Source organism: Pygocentrus nattereri, chromosome 7 (genome assembly GCF_015220715.1).
Source record: "Pygocentrus nattereri isolate fPygNat1 chromosome 7, fPygNat1.pri, whole genome shotgun sequence".
Taxonomy (NCBI): Eukaryota; Metazoa; Chordata; class Actinopteri; order Characiformes; family Serrasalmidae; genus Pygocentrus; species Pygocentrus nattereri.
The window spans coordinates 38350872-38372082 of NC_051217.1; the positions used below are offsets into that span (position 1 = coordinate 38350872).

Consider the following 21211-nt stretch of genomic DNA (forward strand, 5'->3'; position numbering starts at 1 on the left):
CCCCCTCCCTCTTCACCAACATGCCATCAAATAATAGCATCAGCCTCTGCTGAAAAACCAGCTCTCTCCATAGCAACCTCACAGGAACACGAAAAACAGGTCCAGCATGGCACCAGGCTGGGCGGACGGCGTTATGGCTATTTGAGGAGGGCACGGTGATCCAGCACTTGCTTCGCAGATGACTGAGGGGAGATGGACCACCTCCTATTGTAGCTGGCTCTGACAGGTACTGTAAGTTCTGTGTCGCTTCTTTTCTGGGAACTGGCACACTGAGGTCTTGGGTATTGATTAGTTTACAGTGATAGTTTAGCAAAAACTCACATAGTTTTCCACTGAGCTCTAATGTAGTCAATATATATTATATAATATATATATATAATATATAATAATATAATATAATATATATAATATATAATACAGCCATACATGTTTGGTGTCTGAAGTTTGCTTCTTTAGTTTTGCACTCAGGCTACAAGAGTCATGTAGCTGACATGTAATAAAATCTTACCGATATTAGCATCAAACAAAAACTGTCCTTAACCTCAAGTAGACTAACTAATCAGCTGTAACAATTTTGCCTATTACTATAGACAATTGTAAGTCATAATGTCTTGGAAACCACTTAACAACACAAAGCCCACTCTTGTGTTTTATATATAGTGATTGTGTTTTTATGACTCAAAAACAGTCCTAATTCATTTTACATGACCATTTCCAACCTTTCTTCATGCGTCAGGGTTAAACGAGTTGCTGTTTTTGTTACTGTGCCTTTAAAGGTGTGTTCACATTACAAGCCTCATTGCTCAAATCCGATCTCTCTGACAGGATTGTTCATACTCATTTAGGTAAATGACTCAAATCTGTCATTAATGTGATGAACCAGCGTCCTGAAATGAACATCCTACTCACAGTAATGTCACGTGACTGAATCACTGCATCATCAGCACAAACTAACGAGCAGAACGAACTTCAAGGAGAAGATAATTAATTCTGATCAGCTCTTGGCTTGATTATTAGAGCCAGACAAAAGAGCAAAAGGCTTTTCCACTGTTTACAGGTTTTAACGTCTGTTTGGCGCTGCTGCCATGGTAACGCTGAATGATGGAAAAAAAGCACATGAATTCCAATCTGAGCGTCACATTAAGGATACGTATACGATCTAGGACCACATATGAAAGTGGCTCAGATCGGATTTGAAAAGATCAGATTTGCGTGTCCACACAGCCCTGAAGACACCAGTTCTGAGACATATTAGGGCAAAAGATCAGATTTGTGCCACTTCAGGCTGGTAATGTGAACGTAGCCTAAGACTGATGTATGTAAATGAACTCTTTTCTGATTGCACTGTACTGTGAGTTGTTCAGAAAGCAGTGCCAACGCTCCTTATAACTTCAGTATGAATGGGCATGTCTAAACTGCTGTAGGCTGAACAGGTGGATGTATGTAAATTAGTTCTTGTGACATCATAAAAACAATGGATTAGCATTGTTTCCATATAAGGACAGTAGAGTGAATGGTATGTTTTGAAATGTTAAAAATGTTGTTACATGTTACTTCAACCTGTTTCAGAAAAATGAGAGGAGGTCGATTTTCCATGATATGGGTCCTTCAAGATTATGTAAACATGCAGATTGCAAAGTGTTAATTGGTGGCTTCTATTACTTATAGCCACATTAGCCTTGCAGCTTCAGTACAAAGCTAAAGAAGCAAACTGTGGATGCCAAAAATGTCTTGGCTGATGACTGTATTTGAGTTAAAAGGAAAACTGTGTCAAACTGTTCACCAAACTTCCTCCAGTTCTTGATTATGAGGCCTCTTTTTAAATAGACATCTGCCATTGGGGTTATTTAGGGGTGTCAAACTCCTGTCCTCCTGTCCTCCAGCCATCGATTCTAAACCATCATTTGTGCAAAGGTGCAAATGATCCAGTTTAAAATGAGAATTGCTTTTGGCAGTGTCCAGCAACATGCCTCTCATTACTTCAATACAAAGGCAGATCTGATTTGATGTGTGAGCTGTTTATGAGCTTTGGCGTCCACTTATCTCTGCCTTTGTGAATTGCTTTAAGCACAGCATAATTATAGGGAAAGGGATGTAACATGCAGCCCTGTGAGGGCCGTTTAGGAATAAATAACAGTGCAAAGGTTTGCTGGATTGGCTGTCGCCCGCCCACACACTCCCAAACTCCCACTCCGTGACACAGCGCTCACGCCTCCAGCTCCCCCACCGCTCACAGCTCCGCTTGGCTCACGCACTCTTGCTCACTGGCACCAAGCTAGAGAGGCTGTGATTTTGTTTGTACACTGTGTCCTCTAATGGGGGAAAGTTTTTATATGCAAAATATAGCTTTATGTGAACCCTCTGGGGCTTTTTCTCAATTTTTTCATATCTTCTTAAATTTGCTTTTATATCATAATCGGATTTCTGCAGTTGACTGATTATTCAAATGGTGATGTAAACAGCACACTCTGATTTCTTAGATCAGAGTAAGGTCTAGAAATCTGATAAAGAGGCTGGATTTTAGCTCAGTAATCAGATTTCTCAGTGCATGTAAACTCTTACTCTGATTTCTTTCGCATTTCTCAGTCGGCACATGTGCAAAAACAGATGGCGGTACCGGGAATAAGCGAGAAGCGTCGCCGCAAAACACAACAAAGCACTTTTGTACTGACGCTGAAACCGAATACCTGCTTGATAAAATAAAGGATTTAAATATTCTTCATCTTCTAGATGATGTATGTTCATATTTTCAGGTAAAGTGGCACAATGTTAAAAAAAAAAGCTGCAGCAATGAGATTTGAGTTTACATCCCGTCTTGCAAAGCAGAAATCTGACTACTGTCTGACTCATGTAAACTCGGATTCACATTTTGTGATTAGTAAAGTGCATGTAAATGTACTGTTTGGGTTACTGACACAGCGAGAGGCAGATGACCACCCCTCTTCATAGGCTCATATCGCCGGGTATACTTTTGACACCTGTGTGCTTTTATATACCTCAATATATTTTTACGTGATCATTCTTCACCCTCTCTTTATCCCTTTAATTAAACATGTTTAGTTAATATGCTTTAAGGCTGACATATGAGCTTTGTTTTGATTGACTGCTTTCTACTGCACCTGGTTCCAAAAGTGGTCCAGGCTACAACACTCCTTATAAGTTCAAAGAGAATGGGTGGAGCTAAACTAGTGTAGGTCCAATCGGTGGATGAGTGTAAGTGATTTGTTTTTCATTACATCACAAAAACAGACTGTTTTTTGTTGCTTAGCTGCTATACGGACTGAATGGTATGCTACAAAACTTTTAACAATTTTTACATTTTCAATCATTTCTCACCTATTCCAAAAGAAAATTATATATATTTATATATATATATATATATATATATATATATATATATATATATATATATATATTACGATAGGGGCTAGGGATGTTGGTGACATCCTGTATAAATAAAAATAATGCATGGCCATGACTTAATAAGGCATGGGGACAACATCCTTTTGCGTGGCCACGACTAAGTAAGGCATGATCTTTTTCCCAAGCCTAAATAAGTTGTGGCCACAAATTAATTATGTCATTTCCATGCATTAATAAATAATAATATTTTTTGTATTTATATGGATGTCACCAGCAGGGCTCTGTAAGAGGCTCTTTAAGACAAGTAGCTGAATACTAAAGGCCTCAGCATACAGAAACAACATTATTCCTCTGGCTTTAGCAAACAATATGACGTCATTGTGGAGAAAACAAACAACCGCAGATATTGCATGGAGGCTTCGGCCATCATGTTACACACATCGCAGCTGGGCGAACTCCACAAATGAAGACGCTGCTCGACAAAGATTGGTCAATAAAAAAGAGGCGTGCCATGAAACAAAGATGGACAACTTTGAGGAACATCAGCTTTGGCAGACACACTGATATTTCACTGAGAAATGCGTCATTTGTTAAATAAACAAGGAATATCTCCTAAATGTAAGTTGTTGAGTCTGTTACTCAGTAATACAACCAGTACTGAGCACCAAAACATATAGGTTACCTTATATTTAGTTTCACAAAAGGACGAGGCTGAAGTTGGCTTTCTATTCACCAGCTTCTTGTTCAAATTTCCCCATTCCACCTTAAATGGTGGCAGTATTCTGAACTCAGATGTCACCATAGTTAGAACAGCGGAAGAATCGTTTTCCAGCATTCATGAAATTTATCATAAAATATCATAGCGTCACGTGGAGCGTCTGTGACAGGCAACACAAAACCACAGACCTATGCAAGGTCACGAAGACGCTTTCGGCTTCACACCACCCTCAAGAATTTCTTTTCACAAGAAGTACACTGAGGCCTTAAGCCTCCAGTTTATGAGGCTAAATTGGTGGATGAAATTCCACCAATCTTCAAAAGAAATCAGCATAATTCAGACACTGGGTTAAAAGTCATTAAAGTCATTAAGTGTTTTGATGTAAAATGGTTTATTGTAGAGCAAAGTAAAGTCATGACATTTACTTGAGGCCTTCACACGAAACTTTGGCACGATCATGGGACACCATGCCAGGAAAATGCACATTTAAAGTCATTTAAAAAGTCATTGTAGTCAGTTGCCATAGTGACAGTGTCTCTAGATTGTATTACAGCATAGGAAAGACAGATCAGTGGCGTCCGGCCAGCGTTCACTGGAAGACTCGAAATATGAGCGATAGTTGTTGGCACAGTCGGAACAATGACATTAGGCATTATGTAAAAGTTCTGGAGTGATTTATTCTAACTTGGAGATTCATCTAACAGATAAATGTGGGTTGACGAGTGATGGAGGTTAATAAATGGTGATAGACCTGAACAACATCTGCTAACGTTCACCGCCACCTGGTGGATCCTGCCGATGCTGTGCGATGTTTACATTTCTGAAGAATCCTATTTTAAATGATCCATGCCCAAGACATCATGTATTATAAGCCCTTTCCCAAACTGTGTACTTGAAGTCCTGCAGGCCTTCAGGAGCCACTTAGGACAGGGATATACAACCCTAATTCCAAAAAAAATGTGGACGCTGTGTAAAATGTGAATAAATATAAATAAAAACTAAATGCAATGATTTGTGAATCTCACAGACCCATATTTTATTCACAGCAGATTTTGAAAGCTTTCATGAATTCAAGGTTTCATGAAAAAGATTCAATCCTTTAGAACTTGATGGCAGCAACACATCTCAAAAAGGTTGGGACAGGAGCAACAAAGGCTGGAAATCTAAGTGGTTCTAATAAAAAAACAGCTTGCAACTTGCAACTAACTCACATGACTGAGTATAAAAAGCATTTTAGAGAGTCAGAGTCTCTCAGAAGCAATTTTATTGATATTTATTTTACACAGTGTCCTAGCTTTTTTGGAGTTGGGTTTGTAGTTTAAAGGGGAATTCTACTGGACTTTCAAAAATTTTAATTCAATTGTTGAGATTTGGTGTGAAATGGTTCATTGAAGAGTACCTTACTGATTTGGATGTCTTTACAGCCGTGGTGATAGGAACCAGAGGTTGAAGTGTCAACATATATATATATATTTATATTTTAACTATTTTACCACCATCAACATTACATATAAAAACTCAGAAGATACATGTATATACAATATATATACAATATATATATATATTTTTTTTTTTTATGTAATGTTGATGGTGGTAAAATAGTTACACATCTGAATATACAGGTTTTCATTGGGGTCCATTTTGCCTTACAGTGTCTCTCCACCACAAATGCGTTTAAACAATTCATTTTAGTCCAAATATTGATCTCAAAACTATTGTAAAACAAGTTTTACAACATAACAATTTTATGCAATAACTGTGTGTGAGGGAGTTTTAGAGCCATTAAACTCTTCCGACATCTGGTTCCTGCCACCACCAGTGTGAGCAGTTCTGACTCAGAAAGTTCCTCTAAAACAGAACATTTCACAACAAACCACTCTGACTGACTTTGTTTACAAGTGTGTGATGATTGAGGCTCAGTTTGCAAAATGCTAATGAGAGGCCTTAAGCTTTATTTTTGCCCCTTTTCTTTACTTTTTTTTTTTACTTAAATGAAAAATGTTGTGTTGAATAGGCCAATAAAAAAATGGCCAAAATTATTATTTTTTTCATTGACCTTCACAAAAATTGAAATGCTTCTCCGTTTCCTGTAAAGATCCTATTTTGAAGATACAATGTTTTGTTCGGACAGCTACCTTAGCTACATTAGCCACATAGCTTCACCTCAGATACCAAATATGTCTTGGCTGACTGGCTGACTTTTAATGTAAGTCAATGGAATCAGATATTTTTCCATTTCTTTTGGTCCATTCATCATGAAATTTATGTATAATGCAAAGAGCAACAAGTATTTTCATATAATGTCAAAAACTGAAAAATGACAAAAAGGGAGACACTAGTTTTTTCTTTAATATATCGTCATTTAATTGGAAACATCAGTTAAGGCTTATGGAATCCTCTTGTGAAGACATTCCAGAGCTGAATCTTTAATCCTTTCTTTGTGGAGGTGTGCGTGTGTGTACAGGCCTGCAGGGCGTGCTGGTGTGATGGCGTATGCTGGGCCTGAGCTGCAGTGGAAATGGACAGTGCTGCACGACTCTGTGTCGCTGCATGCTGTGGAGAGGAGGATCCGTGCTGCGGCCGCTGCTGCTGCTGCTGGGAACAGACAGTGGAGGCTGCACAGCCGGCCCCGGCCACAGTACTCTCCGCTGGACGAGCGCAGGCTGCACTACGCTGCGTGGGATGGCTGTCTGGAGCAGGTGAAGGACCTGCTGGAGCACGGTGTCCCTGCTAACTGCCAGTGAGTGGCCTATGACCTGTCAGATATGATATGTGTATGTATGTAAACAGGTATATTTGGTTGGTGGACTGTTCTCAGTCCAGCAGTGACACTGAGGTGTATTACATATACACTCTCAGAAAAAAGGTATGAAACTGTCACTGGGGTGGGACCCTCAAGGGTACATCTCAGTACCGTTAGTCAGGGAACATAACTGCACCATAATTCACTGAAATGATATTTTCTAAGTTGTGTTGACTCCACACACCCCGTCTCATCTCCAGGCTTTTATTTTAACATTAGATTATGAAAAGGTACAAATATGTACTTTTCACCTGGAAAAACTTCTCTAAGGTTCTCAGTTGGACCTTAAAACCACTGTTGTATCTTTGAGGGAACAATTACATTGTTTGTTCCTCAATAAATGAAAAATGTATCTGCACAGAGGCTTTATTTCGAACAGTGTATAAACTCTGAAGGCCTGTGCATGTTCGCTGATGGTTTTGGACAGCAAATAGAATGTGTTGTAGACACTGAGACCCCTGGTTCTTATCAACACCCCTGTAAAGAAAAATAAGTCGATAAATTAACCACGTCACATCAAACAACATTTGGCGCTTTTTATTGACATCTTAAAGACTAAATGATGCCGGTTGGAAAAATCAGTGGAATTCCATTTAAAGAACTCAACGTAGTCTTGAGCAGTTTTCATGATGATGAATGTAAGCATCTATTTTGGCCCGTCACAGTTAAGAAATATGAAAACGGAAAGAGGTAGCATTACTTCGTCTGAAGAAATTTTTTTTTTTATACTAAAATATGGTGTGTGTGTGTGTGTGTGTGTGTGTGTGTGTGTGTGTGTGTGTGTGTGTGTGTGTGCTGCAAGTTGCCCGGTAAAGCTGAGGTAATATTTAAAAGTCAGAGAGTTTTTCAAACCATATCATGCACCTTTCCCTATTAACGTCACACGCACAGACTCAAAAAATCCAATTTATCCAGTCAGGGAAAAGGTCTGAAGCACAACCCACACTGCAAAACGCTATTCAGCAGATCGCATGCAATTACACATCTCCACCAGGGAGGTCACCAAATTCGAAGGAAAAAAATTCTTTACTTTTAATGTAAGTCAATGGAACCAGATTTTTTTCCAAGCCATTTTGGGTCAGTTGGTTTAGTCCATTCAACTTTAAATTTACATACAGTGTAAAGGGCAACAAGCATCTTCAAAATATGTCAAAAACTGAAAAACAACAAAAATTTCTTCTGACAACAGTTTTCTATACTTATTAACTAGTATCGACAGCTTGGAAGCAAAATAGCCAATCAGCCAATTTGGCCACTTGAGGCTTGTGTTTTAATAGATGCATACAATGAGAAATTGTTACTCTCAGTTATCCATATGGGAATTATCGGTCAGATTAATGGTAGCCTTCTTTACTTGTTAGCTATATCAGCCTGCAGTTTTAAACTAAAAAAATAAACTTCGACCAACAAACATGACTCAGCCGATTGGGTTTGACTGACTATATCATTTGCATATTTTCCATCATTCTAGAGACCCTCATGGCTGGACAGCCGTCCACCACGCTGCTTTCCGCGGACACTTGACACTGCTCAGATTCCTGCTGCAGAGCGGTCAGGTGGAGGTGAACTGCCGGGACTTCTTCAGCTGCACTCCCCTGCACCGCTCCTGCATGGGGGGCAATACAGACACCACAGAGTATCTCCTCCAGAAGGGGGCATCTCATGAGGTGCGCTCTGGCTCCGGACAGACGCCCCTGCACCTGGCAGCAGCTAGTGGCCACCTGGGCTCGGCACGGGCACTGCTGCAGCACCTGGCCACTCCCGACCTGCAGGACTTCCACAGGTGGACGCCACTGCACTGGGCGGTGTGTGGAGGCTGGGGGGACATGGCGGAGCTCCTGCTGGATAATGGGGCAGATGTGGAAGGGGCGAGCGGCGGGGGCATCACTCCACTGCAGCTGGCCGTGATGGTGGGCAATGAGGCGGGCGTAAGACTTCTGCTCCATCGGGGGGCCGACACAAATCTCAGAGGCTCCAGCGGACGGACAGCACTACACATGTGTGCCTGCTCTGCTGAGAAAAAGGTGCTTTCAGGAAGAGCTACACCACTCTTACATACCTGCCTACATACGGGCATGTGGTCATTAGGCAGACTTGTGGTTCAACACGTTGTTGAAAACGTCTGAAAACTGGTGCAGTCATGGTTTAGCATAAAAGGTGACATTAAGTCTGGGTCTTTTGTCTCACCTTTTGTCTCCTGAAGAGCCTGTTATTGCACTAAAAATATTTAATATTTAACTTATTTATTTTAATTACATGCCAATTTTCCATTCCATTTACATACATGAATCCAATGTAAAAAATGGTATTATAATTTATGTTTCACAGTTAGCCAGCTAACGCTATCAGTCACTTCATGCCATGCTAACATGTCGAGGTCACCCACATTTACAAAAACACACAAAATACAACTTTATATTCTGCTTCACCATAAATCCCATTAACATGACAGCAGACCTAGCAAGGATTTGCTGGTGTTGTCTAGTGTATCTCTCAAAATAAGCAAAATTAAACATTAATATTTGGTCAAAAAAGAATAACAAAGGATGGCAGGAGATTGTAAAAATAAGTCCATCATGCCAGCTGAAGCAACTTCCTGGTTGATGATGCGTTTCCTGTTGCTATTGCACATGCGCAGTGGTGGACAAAGTACACAAATCCTGTACTTGATTTAAAGTAGAGATACCCAAGGTACAATATTACTCCAGTAACAGTAGAAGTTCCTCCCTTTAGACCTCCACTTGAGTAAAAGTACAAAAGTATTTGCCTTCAAATGTACTTAAGTATCAAAAGTGAAAGTACTAAAAGAGTAATTAACATAATGCAACTTAGTTACAGGTTTAAGTTTAATAAAAACTGGCTTTAAACTCAGGATCACAGATGAGCTCCTTTACTATGTTGATCTGTAGGCCTCTGTTCATAAACATAAACCAGCCCAAAATAATTTACTATAAAATGAAATGATGTTTGTAGAAATTCAGAAAAAAGCCGCGTCAGTCTCGACTGCATATGTGGACATATTTCTATATTGTGCTCTATTTACACAAAGTTAGGTTAGTTCATCATTTATGTTGAACAGACTCTCCTAAATTTTACGCTGCTGCGCTGACGTTGAACTATGTGCTGCACTGGGTATGACCAACAGGTCAAAACCAGCTCAAAACAAAGTGACCGCTGTGCCCTGATTGGTGCTCTGGCTTTGCACTTCTTTCGTTTTGATATGTTACGTTTTCCACAAGGCTTAGGAGTGTGTTTATGGGAATTTGTGACCATTCCAGAAGCGCATTTGTGAGGTCAGACACTGATGTTGGACGAGAAGGCCTGGCTCACAGTCTCTGCTCCAATTCATCCCAAAGGTGTTCTACTGGGTTGGGGTCAGGATTCTGTGCAGGCCAGTCAAGTTCTTCCACACCAAACTCGCTCATCCACGTCTTTATGGACCTTGCTTTGTGCACTGGTGTGCAGTCATGTTAGAACAGGAAGGGACCGTCCCCAAACTGTTCTCACACAGTTGGGAGCATGAAATTGTCCAAAATCTCTTGGTCTGCTGAAGCATTAAGAGTTCCTTTCACTGGAACTAAGGGACCGAGCCCAACCATAATCACCCCTCCACCAAACTTTACACTTGGCACAATGCAGTCAGTCAAGTACTGTTCTCCAGGCAACCGTCAAACCCAGAGTCATCTATTGGATAGCCAGATGGAGAAGCATGATTCATCACTCTCCACTCTGCGCACTATGCGCCTCAGCATCCGCTGACCCCACTCTGTCATTTTACGTGGCCGACCACTTTGTGGCTGAAAAATTGGGAAATTGCGACACCACTGTATGGTATCCAACCAAATTTAGAATTTGGTAAATTGTTGCACTCCCTAGTGGTCATGCTCATAGCAATGTGACACCACATTTTTGGTTGGAGAACAAAACAAAACCAGAACAGTGCAAGCGCTTGAGCAGCTTAAGCTTATTGCTAGAGCATGCTTCTATTGGCGGTTGCTATGGCATGAGGTGTGTGTACTCACTGGAGTCTATGGGAGGAACGAGAGATGAAAAAAAAAAAAACAACCCATAGAAGAGTGAGGGTCAGTATGTCAGTGGATTACAACTTAGGGACCTGCCCTGAGAGAGTACATGCATCTTTGTTGCTGTTGTGTAAAGAAAGTAATATGCACAAAAATGGACATGAGTCTACAGGACAAACGAGGGATGAAAAAATGACACATAGAGGAGGGCAGGCCAGTACGGCTTTGCAGTAGAGTTTGAGAACCAGCCCTGAGTGAGTACATGCATCTTTGTTGCTGTTGTGTAAAGGAAATAATTTGACTTGTGCAAGGTTAAAAATAACTGGGAGATTATGGGAGAAATGAGAGATGAGAAAAAAAAAGACAAACAGATGAGTGTGGGTGTGGACAACATTGAATTCATGCTGGCTGACCAACCCTGAGATAGATTTGCAAAACTGTGTCTTTCATCAAGCAGAAATAAAGTAGATTGACATAGAATTTTTTATCTCATTTATTACTTTGGGAAAAAAAAATTAATTTTACAAAGATTTCACAAAAAACACACATCAATTCAATGTCAATTTCTTGAAAAAAAAAAGAAGATAACAATAGTGCTGCGTATTGCTTTACTAATAAATTGGTAAAAATAAACTGGTGCTTTCAGTGAAATTTTAAAAGAGGTTGATATTTAAAAGCAACGTAAATGATGTCAAGTCTGTGGGTCTAAAATAATCCAAAATATCATCGTCTTCTGGCTGAGCTGTTTGTACTGTGGAAATGCCACTGCCAAGTGCTGGGTGTACATTCAAGGTCTCTTTGCCCTTTTGGCTTTCGCCATGCTGTCAGTGCGTCATCCGAGTGCACACAGAGAAACAGATGGTATTTGGGTGGGTGAACTGCAAAGCTCTTTGCTCTCTCCTCAGCACCATTTGATCCGTCTTCCCTTCTAACTCCTTCTTTCTCTCCATTCTTCTTCCTGCCTCCTTTAGATCCTACAGCACCTCCTAGCAGCCGGGGCTAAAGTATGTGTACGGGACGGAGAGCAGGCCACGCCGCTGCATCTGGCCGCCCTCGCCGGCTCCAGGGCGGTGGTCCACCTGCTGATCCTGAATGGGGCTGGGCTGGAAGACAGGGATATCCTGGAGATGACCCCATTGCACTACTCCACTCTGAAGGACAATGCTGAAGCTGCTAAGCTCCTGCTGCATTACGGAGCAGAGGTGGACGCTACTGAAAGGCTGGGACGGACAGCGCTGCACCTGGCCGCAGAGAGAGGCCACTGCAAGGTGGCGTTACACTTGGGGACCAACATCAAGAGGCTTTAGTGTACATCCAACATAACAACTAGAAATGACAACATACTACTCTTTCTATTCCAACATCGATATTATAACCTATAGTATATCACTTTTTTATGCCGATATCAACCTGATACCAATACCCATCAATACTGAAATACCATTTATATTAGAACCAGATTCCATACATAAAACTAGGTAAACAATGAATGCTGAGTTATTGTATTCTCTTACACGTCAATATTAAAACACTAACCATACAATACAGGGTGATTCAAAAAGATTCATCTGATTTCAAAATGATTTATTTCACTTGTAAATCATTACAGAACAATGCAGTAAACTGTAAATGGTTTAATTGAGCCTAAAGTTTATTATGTCATTTTACAAGTGTTCAATATGAACCTCCTCCAGCTGTACGGACAACATCAACACCATAGTCAAATTCATCCCATACTCGATTGAGCATGTCAGGTGTCACTGTACTCATGGCTCTTTCAGTGCGATTTCAGAGATCATCCAATATTGTGGAACCAATGCTGAACGCTCTGAGCTGTTGGAGGTTCACTATCGATGAAAATCATTGTCGTCAGTGATGACGGATTCACTCTTATTGAAGTGGAGAACACAGATTGCTTTCTGCTCAGGAGTCGCATCTCCTCGGGAAGGGAGTCATCTTCTGGTGACAGTGTGAAACGCTATGAACCCTCTTTCAATTGGTATGTGATTGGTTTCTAGACGCCTCACCGTTGTAAAAATATGTAGGTTTGAAAGCGGATAAATCTTTTTGAATCATCCTGTATTATTTATACTACATTTAAAATAATAGACAAATATTACAAATGAGAAAAAAATAAGTGAGTGACTAGGCCTCATATGAAATGATCATGTTGAAAATGTTGTTAGGTTGGCTACAGCTGTATAAACAGCATTATTTATGATACTGCTGTTAAAATTATGCAGTACTCTAATTTACTAAGGACAATGAAAGAAAAAAAGTGTAGGAAAAATAAGCCACTTGAACTGTGAGTGGAAACAAGCAAAGAAAAGTGGTATTTTATCCAATACTCTGCTTGACCACAAGTGGGCCACCCAGAAAATGCTGAGCGACCAGTTTTGCCGTCAGTTGTCCAACAATGGCCTGCTATCTTCTTGTCTACAGTTGTTGTCTGCCCATATTGCCATTCACCAGAGGCCCTTTGATCAACAGGTCCTCAGTGTGCTGCTGGAAAGAGGTACAGACCCCTCGCTTCGGACAAAGTGGAGAGAGACCGCAGAAGATGTGGCAAGGGCGCACAGGCAGTCTGGATCCCTTCTCTTGCTCCAGCAACACAGCAAACCTCCAGTGAAAGCACAAACTCCAGGCCATGATGGCACATAGCAGAGACTGGCAGCCAGAAAAAGACCGTTCTGAATGCCAGCCAATATGTGAGAGCAGTGGGTTTAGGGGGGATTTCACGGTACAGTTTCTCAGTTTGTTGAATGACTTAACAACATACAACCGCATATGCAAAAAGCTTGGGATGCTGTGCAAATGTAAATAAAAACAAAATGCAACAATGTGCAAATCATTTAAACTCGATATGTAATTAAAAGTAGTACAAAGACGACATATCAAATGTTGAAACTCAGAAATTTGATTGTTTTTTTGAAAAACAAATGTCAGTTTTGAATTTGATGCCAACAACATGTTCCAAAAAAGTTGAGATGGGTGGTTAATTGGCAACAAGTCAGTAACATGATTGGGTATAAAAAAGCATCTCAGAGAGGCTGAGACTTTCAGAAGTAAAGATGAGGAGGGGTTCACCACTCTGTGAAATACTGGACAATCAAATAGTGCAACAATTCAAGAATAATGTTTCTCAATATAAAATACCAAAGAATTTTTCATCGTCTACAGTACATAATAACATTAAAAGATTAGAGAATCTGGAGAAACCTCTGTATGCACAGGACAAGGCCAAAAACCAGTATTTGCTGGCGGTGATTTTTGGGTCATTAAAGACAGACATGATTCTGTAGTGGAAATCACTGCATGTGTTCATGAACACTTCTGAAAACCACTGTCTGTGAAAACAGCTCATCACTGCATCCACAAATGCAAGTTAAAACTCTAAAACACAAAGAAGAAACCAAATATAAACAGGATCCAGAAACGCTGCCACCTTCTCTGGGCCCGAGCTCATTTAAAATGGACTGAGGGGAAGTGGAAAAGTGTCCCACGGTCTGACGGATCAACATTTGAAATTCTGTTGGACACTGTGTCCTCCAGGCTAAAGACCACTCAGCTTGTTATCAGTGCACAGTTCAAAAGCTGCCGGTATTCATGATAGTATAGGCGGCATTAGTGCACATGGCTTGGCTGACGTGCACATCTGTGAAGGCACCATTAATGCAGAACGATATATACAGGTTTTGGCAACATATGCTGCCATCCAAATGACGTCTTTTTCAGAGAAGGCATTGATTATTTCAGCAAGATGATGCCAAGACAAAGAGTCCGAGTGCTAAACTGACCTACCTGCAGTCCAGACCTGTGACCCACTGAAAATGTTTGGAGGGTTATGAAATTAAAAATACTACAAAGGAGACCCCGAAGTAATGACCAGCTGAAATCCTACATCAAAAAAGAATGGGCAAACATTTCACTTTCAAAACTACAGCAGTGTCTCCTCAGTTCCTAAACACTTACAGAGTGTTATTAAAAGAAGAGGTGATGCAGACCAGTGGTAAGCAAGTCCCTGTCCCAGCTTTTTTGGAACATTATGCTGACATCAAATTCAAAATAGGCATATAACAATAACATTTCTCAGTTTCAGCTTTTGATATGTTGTCTTTGTAGTATCCTTTAAAATTATGGTTTCCTTGATTTGCACATCATTCCATTCTATTTTTATTTACATTCTGCACACCATCCCAACTTTTTTGGAAATGGGGTTGTACACTCCTACTGAACACTGAGTGTGTGGAGAAACAGATTATGATTCAAAGGGACATACAGACTACTATGAATTAGACTACTGTGAATAGAGTATCGGGTCATTCCACCGATTTTTCAAAATCTCTGAATAATTGAGTCCATGAGGCATAAACAGAATCATGTGAAGTGTTTCATTGTCGAGACTCTTGATTTTTCACAGTGGTGGTAAAAGGACCCAGGGGTCTCAATGTCTACAACAAAAATATAGCCATTTTACTCACTATCCAAAACCACCAGTTAACCTACACATGTCTGAGTTTTCATATCGCTGCTGTCAGAGGAAAACTTTGTATCACCGTTTTTGTTTTTCAGTTTTGGGCATAGTTTGAAAATTCCTGCTGCTCTTTACATTTGTGTGTGAATTTCATGAAGAACGGACCTTTGAAAACAGCTGAAAATGACTTGGAACAAAGTCTGGTTCCATTGACTTACATTAAAAGCAAAGTAGATTTTTCCCTTCTCCTGTAAAGTAACCGTTTTGGAGATACAAGGAGATACATGGTAGGAGACCACAAGTTAATATATTGAGGCCACAAACTACTATATTGAGAGCACATATTAATATATTGAGGCCACTAGCTACTATATTCAGGCCACAAAATAATTCATTGAGGCCATTGTTGTATCATGGCCACAAGCTGCTATATTGAGAACAAATATTAATATATTGAGGCCACAAAATAATTTACTGAGGCCATTCTTATATTGAGGCCACAAGCTACTATGTTAGGGCCACTAGTTATTATATGAAGCCCACAAGCTGCTCTATTGGGGCCATATATTAATATAATGAGGCCACAGGCTACTATACTGAGGCCATGAATTACAATAGCTACCGAGGCTCCATATAAATATATTGAGGCCACAGATTAAGAGGAAAACTTTGTATCGCCATTTTTGTTTTTCAGTTTTGGGCATAGTTTGAAAATTCCTGTTGCTCTTTACATTTGCGTGTAAATTTCATGAAGAACGGACCATCGAAAACAGCTGAAAATGACTTGGAACAAAGTCTGGTTCCATTGACTTACATTAAAAGCAAAGCAGATGGAGATACAAGGTTTCATCCTGACAACAGCGATGATGATGATGATGATGATGATAGTAAAAGTCATAAATCTGAAACAGCAGGGTTTCTTTGAGGACTTATCTGCCTCACAATGCCCAGTATATGTACCCATCCACCATTAAAGGATTACCATAAACGAACTAAAGTACATTTTAAGCCAAAACTTCGTCCCAGAGTGTGAGGGACGCCAGGCGGCAGCGCCTCCAGCTCCGGCTCTTCTCACCACCTGCTCGGATTCATGAGCTCATCTAGACCCGCGCTTCACACCAAACCACTCCGGACCACTTCGCTCACATCCCCGCCGTTTAATTATGATTAGAACTGTTTAAAAAGCCGGCGGAGTTTCCCCTTAAGCCATTTTTCCGAGCATATCGACCTTTAACTTGTGATGTTTTCACCATTAAAAAGGGCCGTTGCGCAACCCTTTTCCCGGAAAGCGTCGTCTTTGCCTGGCTGACGTCACGGTCACGTTTTGGGAACGGACCCGCGGAGGGATATGTTCACGCGCGCCTAGTTCCCGTCTTCAGCGTCATGGGAGCTTCGGTTTCTGCTGACTCAACGAGCGAAACGTCGAAATATTAGATATGATTTATGAAATAAACGCACTCTCCTTTATCCCCCTTTCTCAGACAGAGGGTCCCCGACCTCCACCGCCTTCGCCTGGCGTTCTCGGGCTTCAAAAATCACCCGTTTAGGGCGAAGTTTCCGCTGTGAAAGCTTTTCTGCATCAACAAACTGATTTATTTACATCATTTCGTTCTGAGGACGCGCGGCCAGTGGCTTTAACCAGGCTTGGCTACAAATTAATATACTGAGGCCACAAATTAGTACATTCAGGCCACAAGCTACTATATTGAGAGCACAAATTAGTATATTGTGGCCACTAGTTACTATATTGAGAGCACAAATTAGTATACTGTTGCCACTAGTTACTATATTGAGGCCAATATCATATTGACGCCACAAGATACTATATTGAGAGCACAAATTAGTATATTGTGGCCACTAGTTACTATATTAAGGCCACAGATTCATTTATTTAGGCCAATTTCATACTGAGGCCACAAGATAATATACTGAGAGCACAAATTAGTACATTCAGGCCACAAGCTACTATATTGAGGCCACAAGCTGCTACATTGAGGCCACAAATTAATATTTGAGACTATTAATATATTGAGGTCACAAACTACTATAACTACTGAGGCCACAGGTAACTATATCAAAGCAATGAGTTACTATATTGAGGCCATCAGTATATTAAAGCCACAAGCTACTATGCTAAGGGTACAAATTAATTTATTGAAGCCACTAGTTACTATATTAAGTAACTAACACCAAATGTTAATTGACACCAAATGTTAATTTATTGAGGCCACAAGTACTAGACCTATTGAGTCTATGTATAACCATATTGAGGCCATTTATATATTGAGACCACAAATTAACATATTGTAAGTACAACTTACTATAGCTATTGAGGACATATATAACTATGCTGAGGCTGAAAAATGACTTTTATTGAGACCACAAAATCCTACATAACCATTGCGGCCACATATAACCATACTGAGGCTATGAGTTACTATATTGATGCCACGAGTTATGAGAAACTTGACGCGTGGCCTCAAAATAGTATTTTGTTACAAATGATTACTATTAAAAACACAATCGCTGTGTCATTTTTGGGGGGCTTCCGTAGAAAATAGACCCCATTTTCCAGACTCGTGCGTGGGAGGAGGCGGCCCTACACAGCGCGGATGTGCACATACTGCAGGCAGCCCCTGAGTTCTCCGGCCGGCGAGCTTACGTCAGCCTCCGTCCTTCCGTCGCGAACGTTGTGTGCTCGTCTGATCGGCTGAGGCTGCTTTGGCACTGATGGAGGCTACGATGGCTGCGGGTCCGGCGACCACCGCCACCAGCACGGTTACTAACAGCGACGGGATCCTTATCGGCGACAAGGTTTACTCCGAGGTCTTTCTGACCATCGACAACTCGCTGATCCCCGAGGAGAAGCTCTCGCCGACCCCGTCCATGCTGGACGGCCTGGACCTGCACACCGAGACCGACCTCCGCATCCTGGGCTGCGAGCTGATCCAGTCCGCAGGGATCCTGCTGCGTCTGCCGCAGGTAAATGAAGCGTCGCGCAGGGGCTCCGTTTTCTCTTTCCAGTCGAAACGCGTCTCACGCCACTTAAGGTGGAACGGGGGGGGTCTCGGGCGGGCGAGTCGGAAGCCAGGCTCGGCCCGAGCTCCTGCTGGCACTAACGCGGCGAGCCGGTGTTCCTTAAAGTGGACTATAGAGACGCATTCTACCGCAAATTTACACGTAAAATGCCTCAATGTGTTTGACGTCTAATTCTTGTCCGAGGTCCGCTCGTTTGACGGGTTATTTGACTCGTTCTGGCGCTCGCCCGCCTTTAGCTTTAGCATTGGCTTTAGCATTAGCACTGGCGCGCTTGCTAGACAAAAACAAAATGGCGGTTGAGTTTGAATTCTGGACTAAAAGCCGAGCTTCTTAATAAATGTCGTGCTTTTCCCCCGTAGGTGGCCATGGCGACCGGACAAGTCCTGTTTCATCGCTTTTTCTATTCCAAGTCGTTTGTGAAGCACAGTTTTGAGGTAAGTTGAGGAGCTTTGTCGGCTGGTTTTTAGGCCCGGCTTCGTAACCGCGACGTAGCTGCGGCAGCCATATTAGAAAAGCCCGTGGAGCCGCGGCGGCTGAGCGGAGCCGCGGGCGCCGTGTGGCGTCGGGGAAGCGACTCGCGGGCCCTTTCCGGTGTTTCTAGATTTACATTTACGGCATTTGGTAGAGGCTCTTATCCAGAGCGACTTAGAATTTGGTCATTTTTACACAGGTAGGCGAAGGACTCTTAGTGGTGTAGTGTGGGGTGGTTACCCAGGTGGGGCACTGAACCCCAGTCTACAGAGGTGTTACCCACTACACTATCCCACCCAGTCCTTGAGCTGTAGAGTCACCCAGTCGTTGGTTTGACGTGAAGCGAGTCCGCGGTACAGTTAGAAGAGTTCGCTGAGTCGGGGGTCTTTAGGGTGGTGCTGATGGGATCAGGGGGTCCCAGTGTCTACAACACACACACACGTTTCATTCACCGTTCAGAAGGATCACTGGACCTACACGGTGCCTGCCAGGCGTCTGTATTTAACGATGATACTCAGGAGTCGTGTAAAATAACCCCAGCTCTGGTAAAGCCACTTTTCTTCAGGGACTAATTTGCCTTACAGTGCCTTGCCTGCCTCCCTCTGCCACAAATGGGTCAAAATAAACCAATTTAAACCGAATTTGATCCCAGCTCTCATCACGGGACTGTCATGCTGACATCTGGCAACATATGGTTAACCCTCTCGTCCTGTAACCTTCTGTGAAGGACCTTTGAGGCATTAAGCTCAGCAGGTTCCTCTAGGATGGAGCGATTGGCGGCGAACCACACTGAACCACACTGAATGGCTCGGTTTGCGTCTAACCGGCCCAGTTTTGTAGATTTTTCTTGGGAAATCGGTTGAAGTTCATTGTGACCGTAAGTCAGCCACCCTTGAGTCTAAATAATACCGATAAAGACCCGTCGAGTAACGAAACATCAGTGATATCAGGTTTAGTGATGGCAGTGTAGTAGCGATTGCCGTAGCTGGCTTCCAGCTTCTTTTAAAAGTTTTGGGAAAACCTCGGCTCCGTCTAGCACTTACAGCACCTGCGACACCGATAAGAAAACAAAGGTACTTCGAGCCACTGAGTGTCATGTTCATAATTGAGGTTTGGGTAAAGTTAGAAGGAGCTCTCCTTTTATTTGGGCAAAAATGATGAAAATCGTTATTTGTGTAGCTCTGATTCCGGTTAAGACGGATGATCTCTTTGTAAGGAAACATGCAGTTGGTTAGTTCTTTACGTAACTTGAACCATGACGTGCTCAGAAAAGCAGTCGTGGCAGAATTTATAACACGCATGCTGTGCTGCGCTCTTTTAGGATTCAGATTCCCGTTTTGCTCTAGTCCTCGTCAACTGTCCTACCATTAGTGAAGGATGTGCCTTGCGGTTTTTTTTCCTGCCTCATACTGCCTCACTGTTGTCTTTTTTTTATTTAAATTCTCTCTTCAGATTGTCGCCATGGCCTGTATCAACCTGGCTTCGAAAATTGAGGAAGCCCCACGTCGCATAAGGGACGTCATCAATGTCTTTCATCACTTAAGACAGATCAGAGGCAAAAGGTAAGCATCGTTTGTGCTTTTTTTTTCCCCATCACCTTCCCAACTGTTTCTTCTGTTTGTTACTTGTGCCGACAACCTCCCACCTTGACAGATTTTTCTTTGTGTAACATTTAACGTCATCACTTTTACATAAGCGAATCAGGTATAGTTTAAAACATGTTTACTGTCGATAGTCTCTGTGCCTTTGTTTTCAATAGACTGTCCTGATTTGAGTGCCTTTTTGTTTGATTTATGTACTCTAAACCATTTTAAGGCTTTTCAGTTTCATCATCAGTCATAATTGGTAGTAACAGCAAGGTAGTTCATCTGCTTACCTGAGCAAGTAAAGTGCATCCTGAACACTCGGAAGTTTTAACGATAACGAATGAGTATTGTACGTAATAAAGTTTGAGTAACACAAATTTTGGGATACATAGTTATGAATAAACAGGTAGGGTTGGGAAATAATTTGTTCAACTGAGTAAGAACTGAGGTATTAACTTGAATTCTCTTTTCCCTTGCAACCAACTAACAGCGACCAGCTACATTTACCAAAGCCTGGGTGATGTGGAATGGTACGTAGAGATGAAGCAGTCGGCATGGCAACAGTGAGCGAGGTGTCGCTTCCCCCCCCCTCCCCGCTCCCCTGGGAGACGCCAGTGGTCTGAAAGCGGTCACTGGGAAATCGGGGACGACAGGTTGGCTGCTGGTCCCGAAGCGCCTGGGTGACTCCTGTATCTCAGTTTAAGCTTTATTGTCTCTGCTCACACAGGTGATTAA

The 21211-nt window shown here is 41.8% G+C and overlaps 2 protein-coding genes across 4 annotated transcripts in view; both read left to right on the forward strand.

The window, feature by feature from the left end:
- si:ch211-203b8.6 (ankyrin repeat domain-containing protein) lies at positions 1–18027 on the forward strand. Of its 2 annotated transcripts, XM_017715436.2 has the most exons (6): positions 1–226; positions 6528–6821; positions 8356–8908; positions 11878–12174; positions 13397–13614; positions 17935–18027. In XM_017715436.2, the coding sequence occupies exons 2-5, from the start codon at positions 6568–6570 to the stop codon at positions 13565–13567; spliced, it is 1275 nt and encodes a 424-aa protein (XP_017570925.1). In that variant the 5' UTR covers positions 1–226; positions 6528–6567; the 3' UTR covers positions 13568–13614; positions 17935–18027. The 2 variants fall into 2 exon arrangements, with proteins under 2 accessions (XP_017570925.1, XP_017570924.1); XM_017715435.2 differs by lacking the exon at positions 17935–18027 and having other exon boundaries at positions 13397–13922.
- The window catches only part of ccnl1a (cyclin L1a), a 10792-nt gene continuing 7598 nt past the window's right edge, over positions 18018–21211 (forward strand). The window contains exons 1-3 of one of the 2 annotated variants that reach the window (XM_017715433.2): positions 18018–18362; positions 18779–18853; positions 20343–20452. In XM_017715433.2, the coding sequence (XP_017570922.1) occupies positions 18111–18362; positions 18779–18853; positions 20343–20452 (437 nt within the window). In that variant the 5' untranslated portion in view covers positions 18018–18110. The remainder of the gene's footprint in view (positions 18363–18778; positions 18854–20342; positions 20453–21211) is intronic. The other variant, XR_005130459.1, reaches the window with a different exon arrangement.

Excerpts from the sequence above, each read along its gene's own strand:
- si:ch211-203b8.6 (XM_017715436.2), top strand. The coding sequence starts at position 6,568 with ATGGCGTATGCTGGGCCTGAGCTGCAGTGGAAATGGACAGTGCTGCAC. Across the intron at positions 8,909-11,877 it reads CCTGCTCTGCTGAGAAAAAG|ATCCTACAGCACCTCCTAGC; the intron begins GTGCTTTCAGGA and ends TGCCTCCTTTAG. Across the intron at positions 12,175-13,396 it reads CAGAGAGAGGCCACTGCAAG|GTCCTCAGTGTGCTGCTGGA; the intron begins GTGGCGTTACAC and ends TTTGATCAACAG.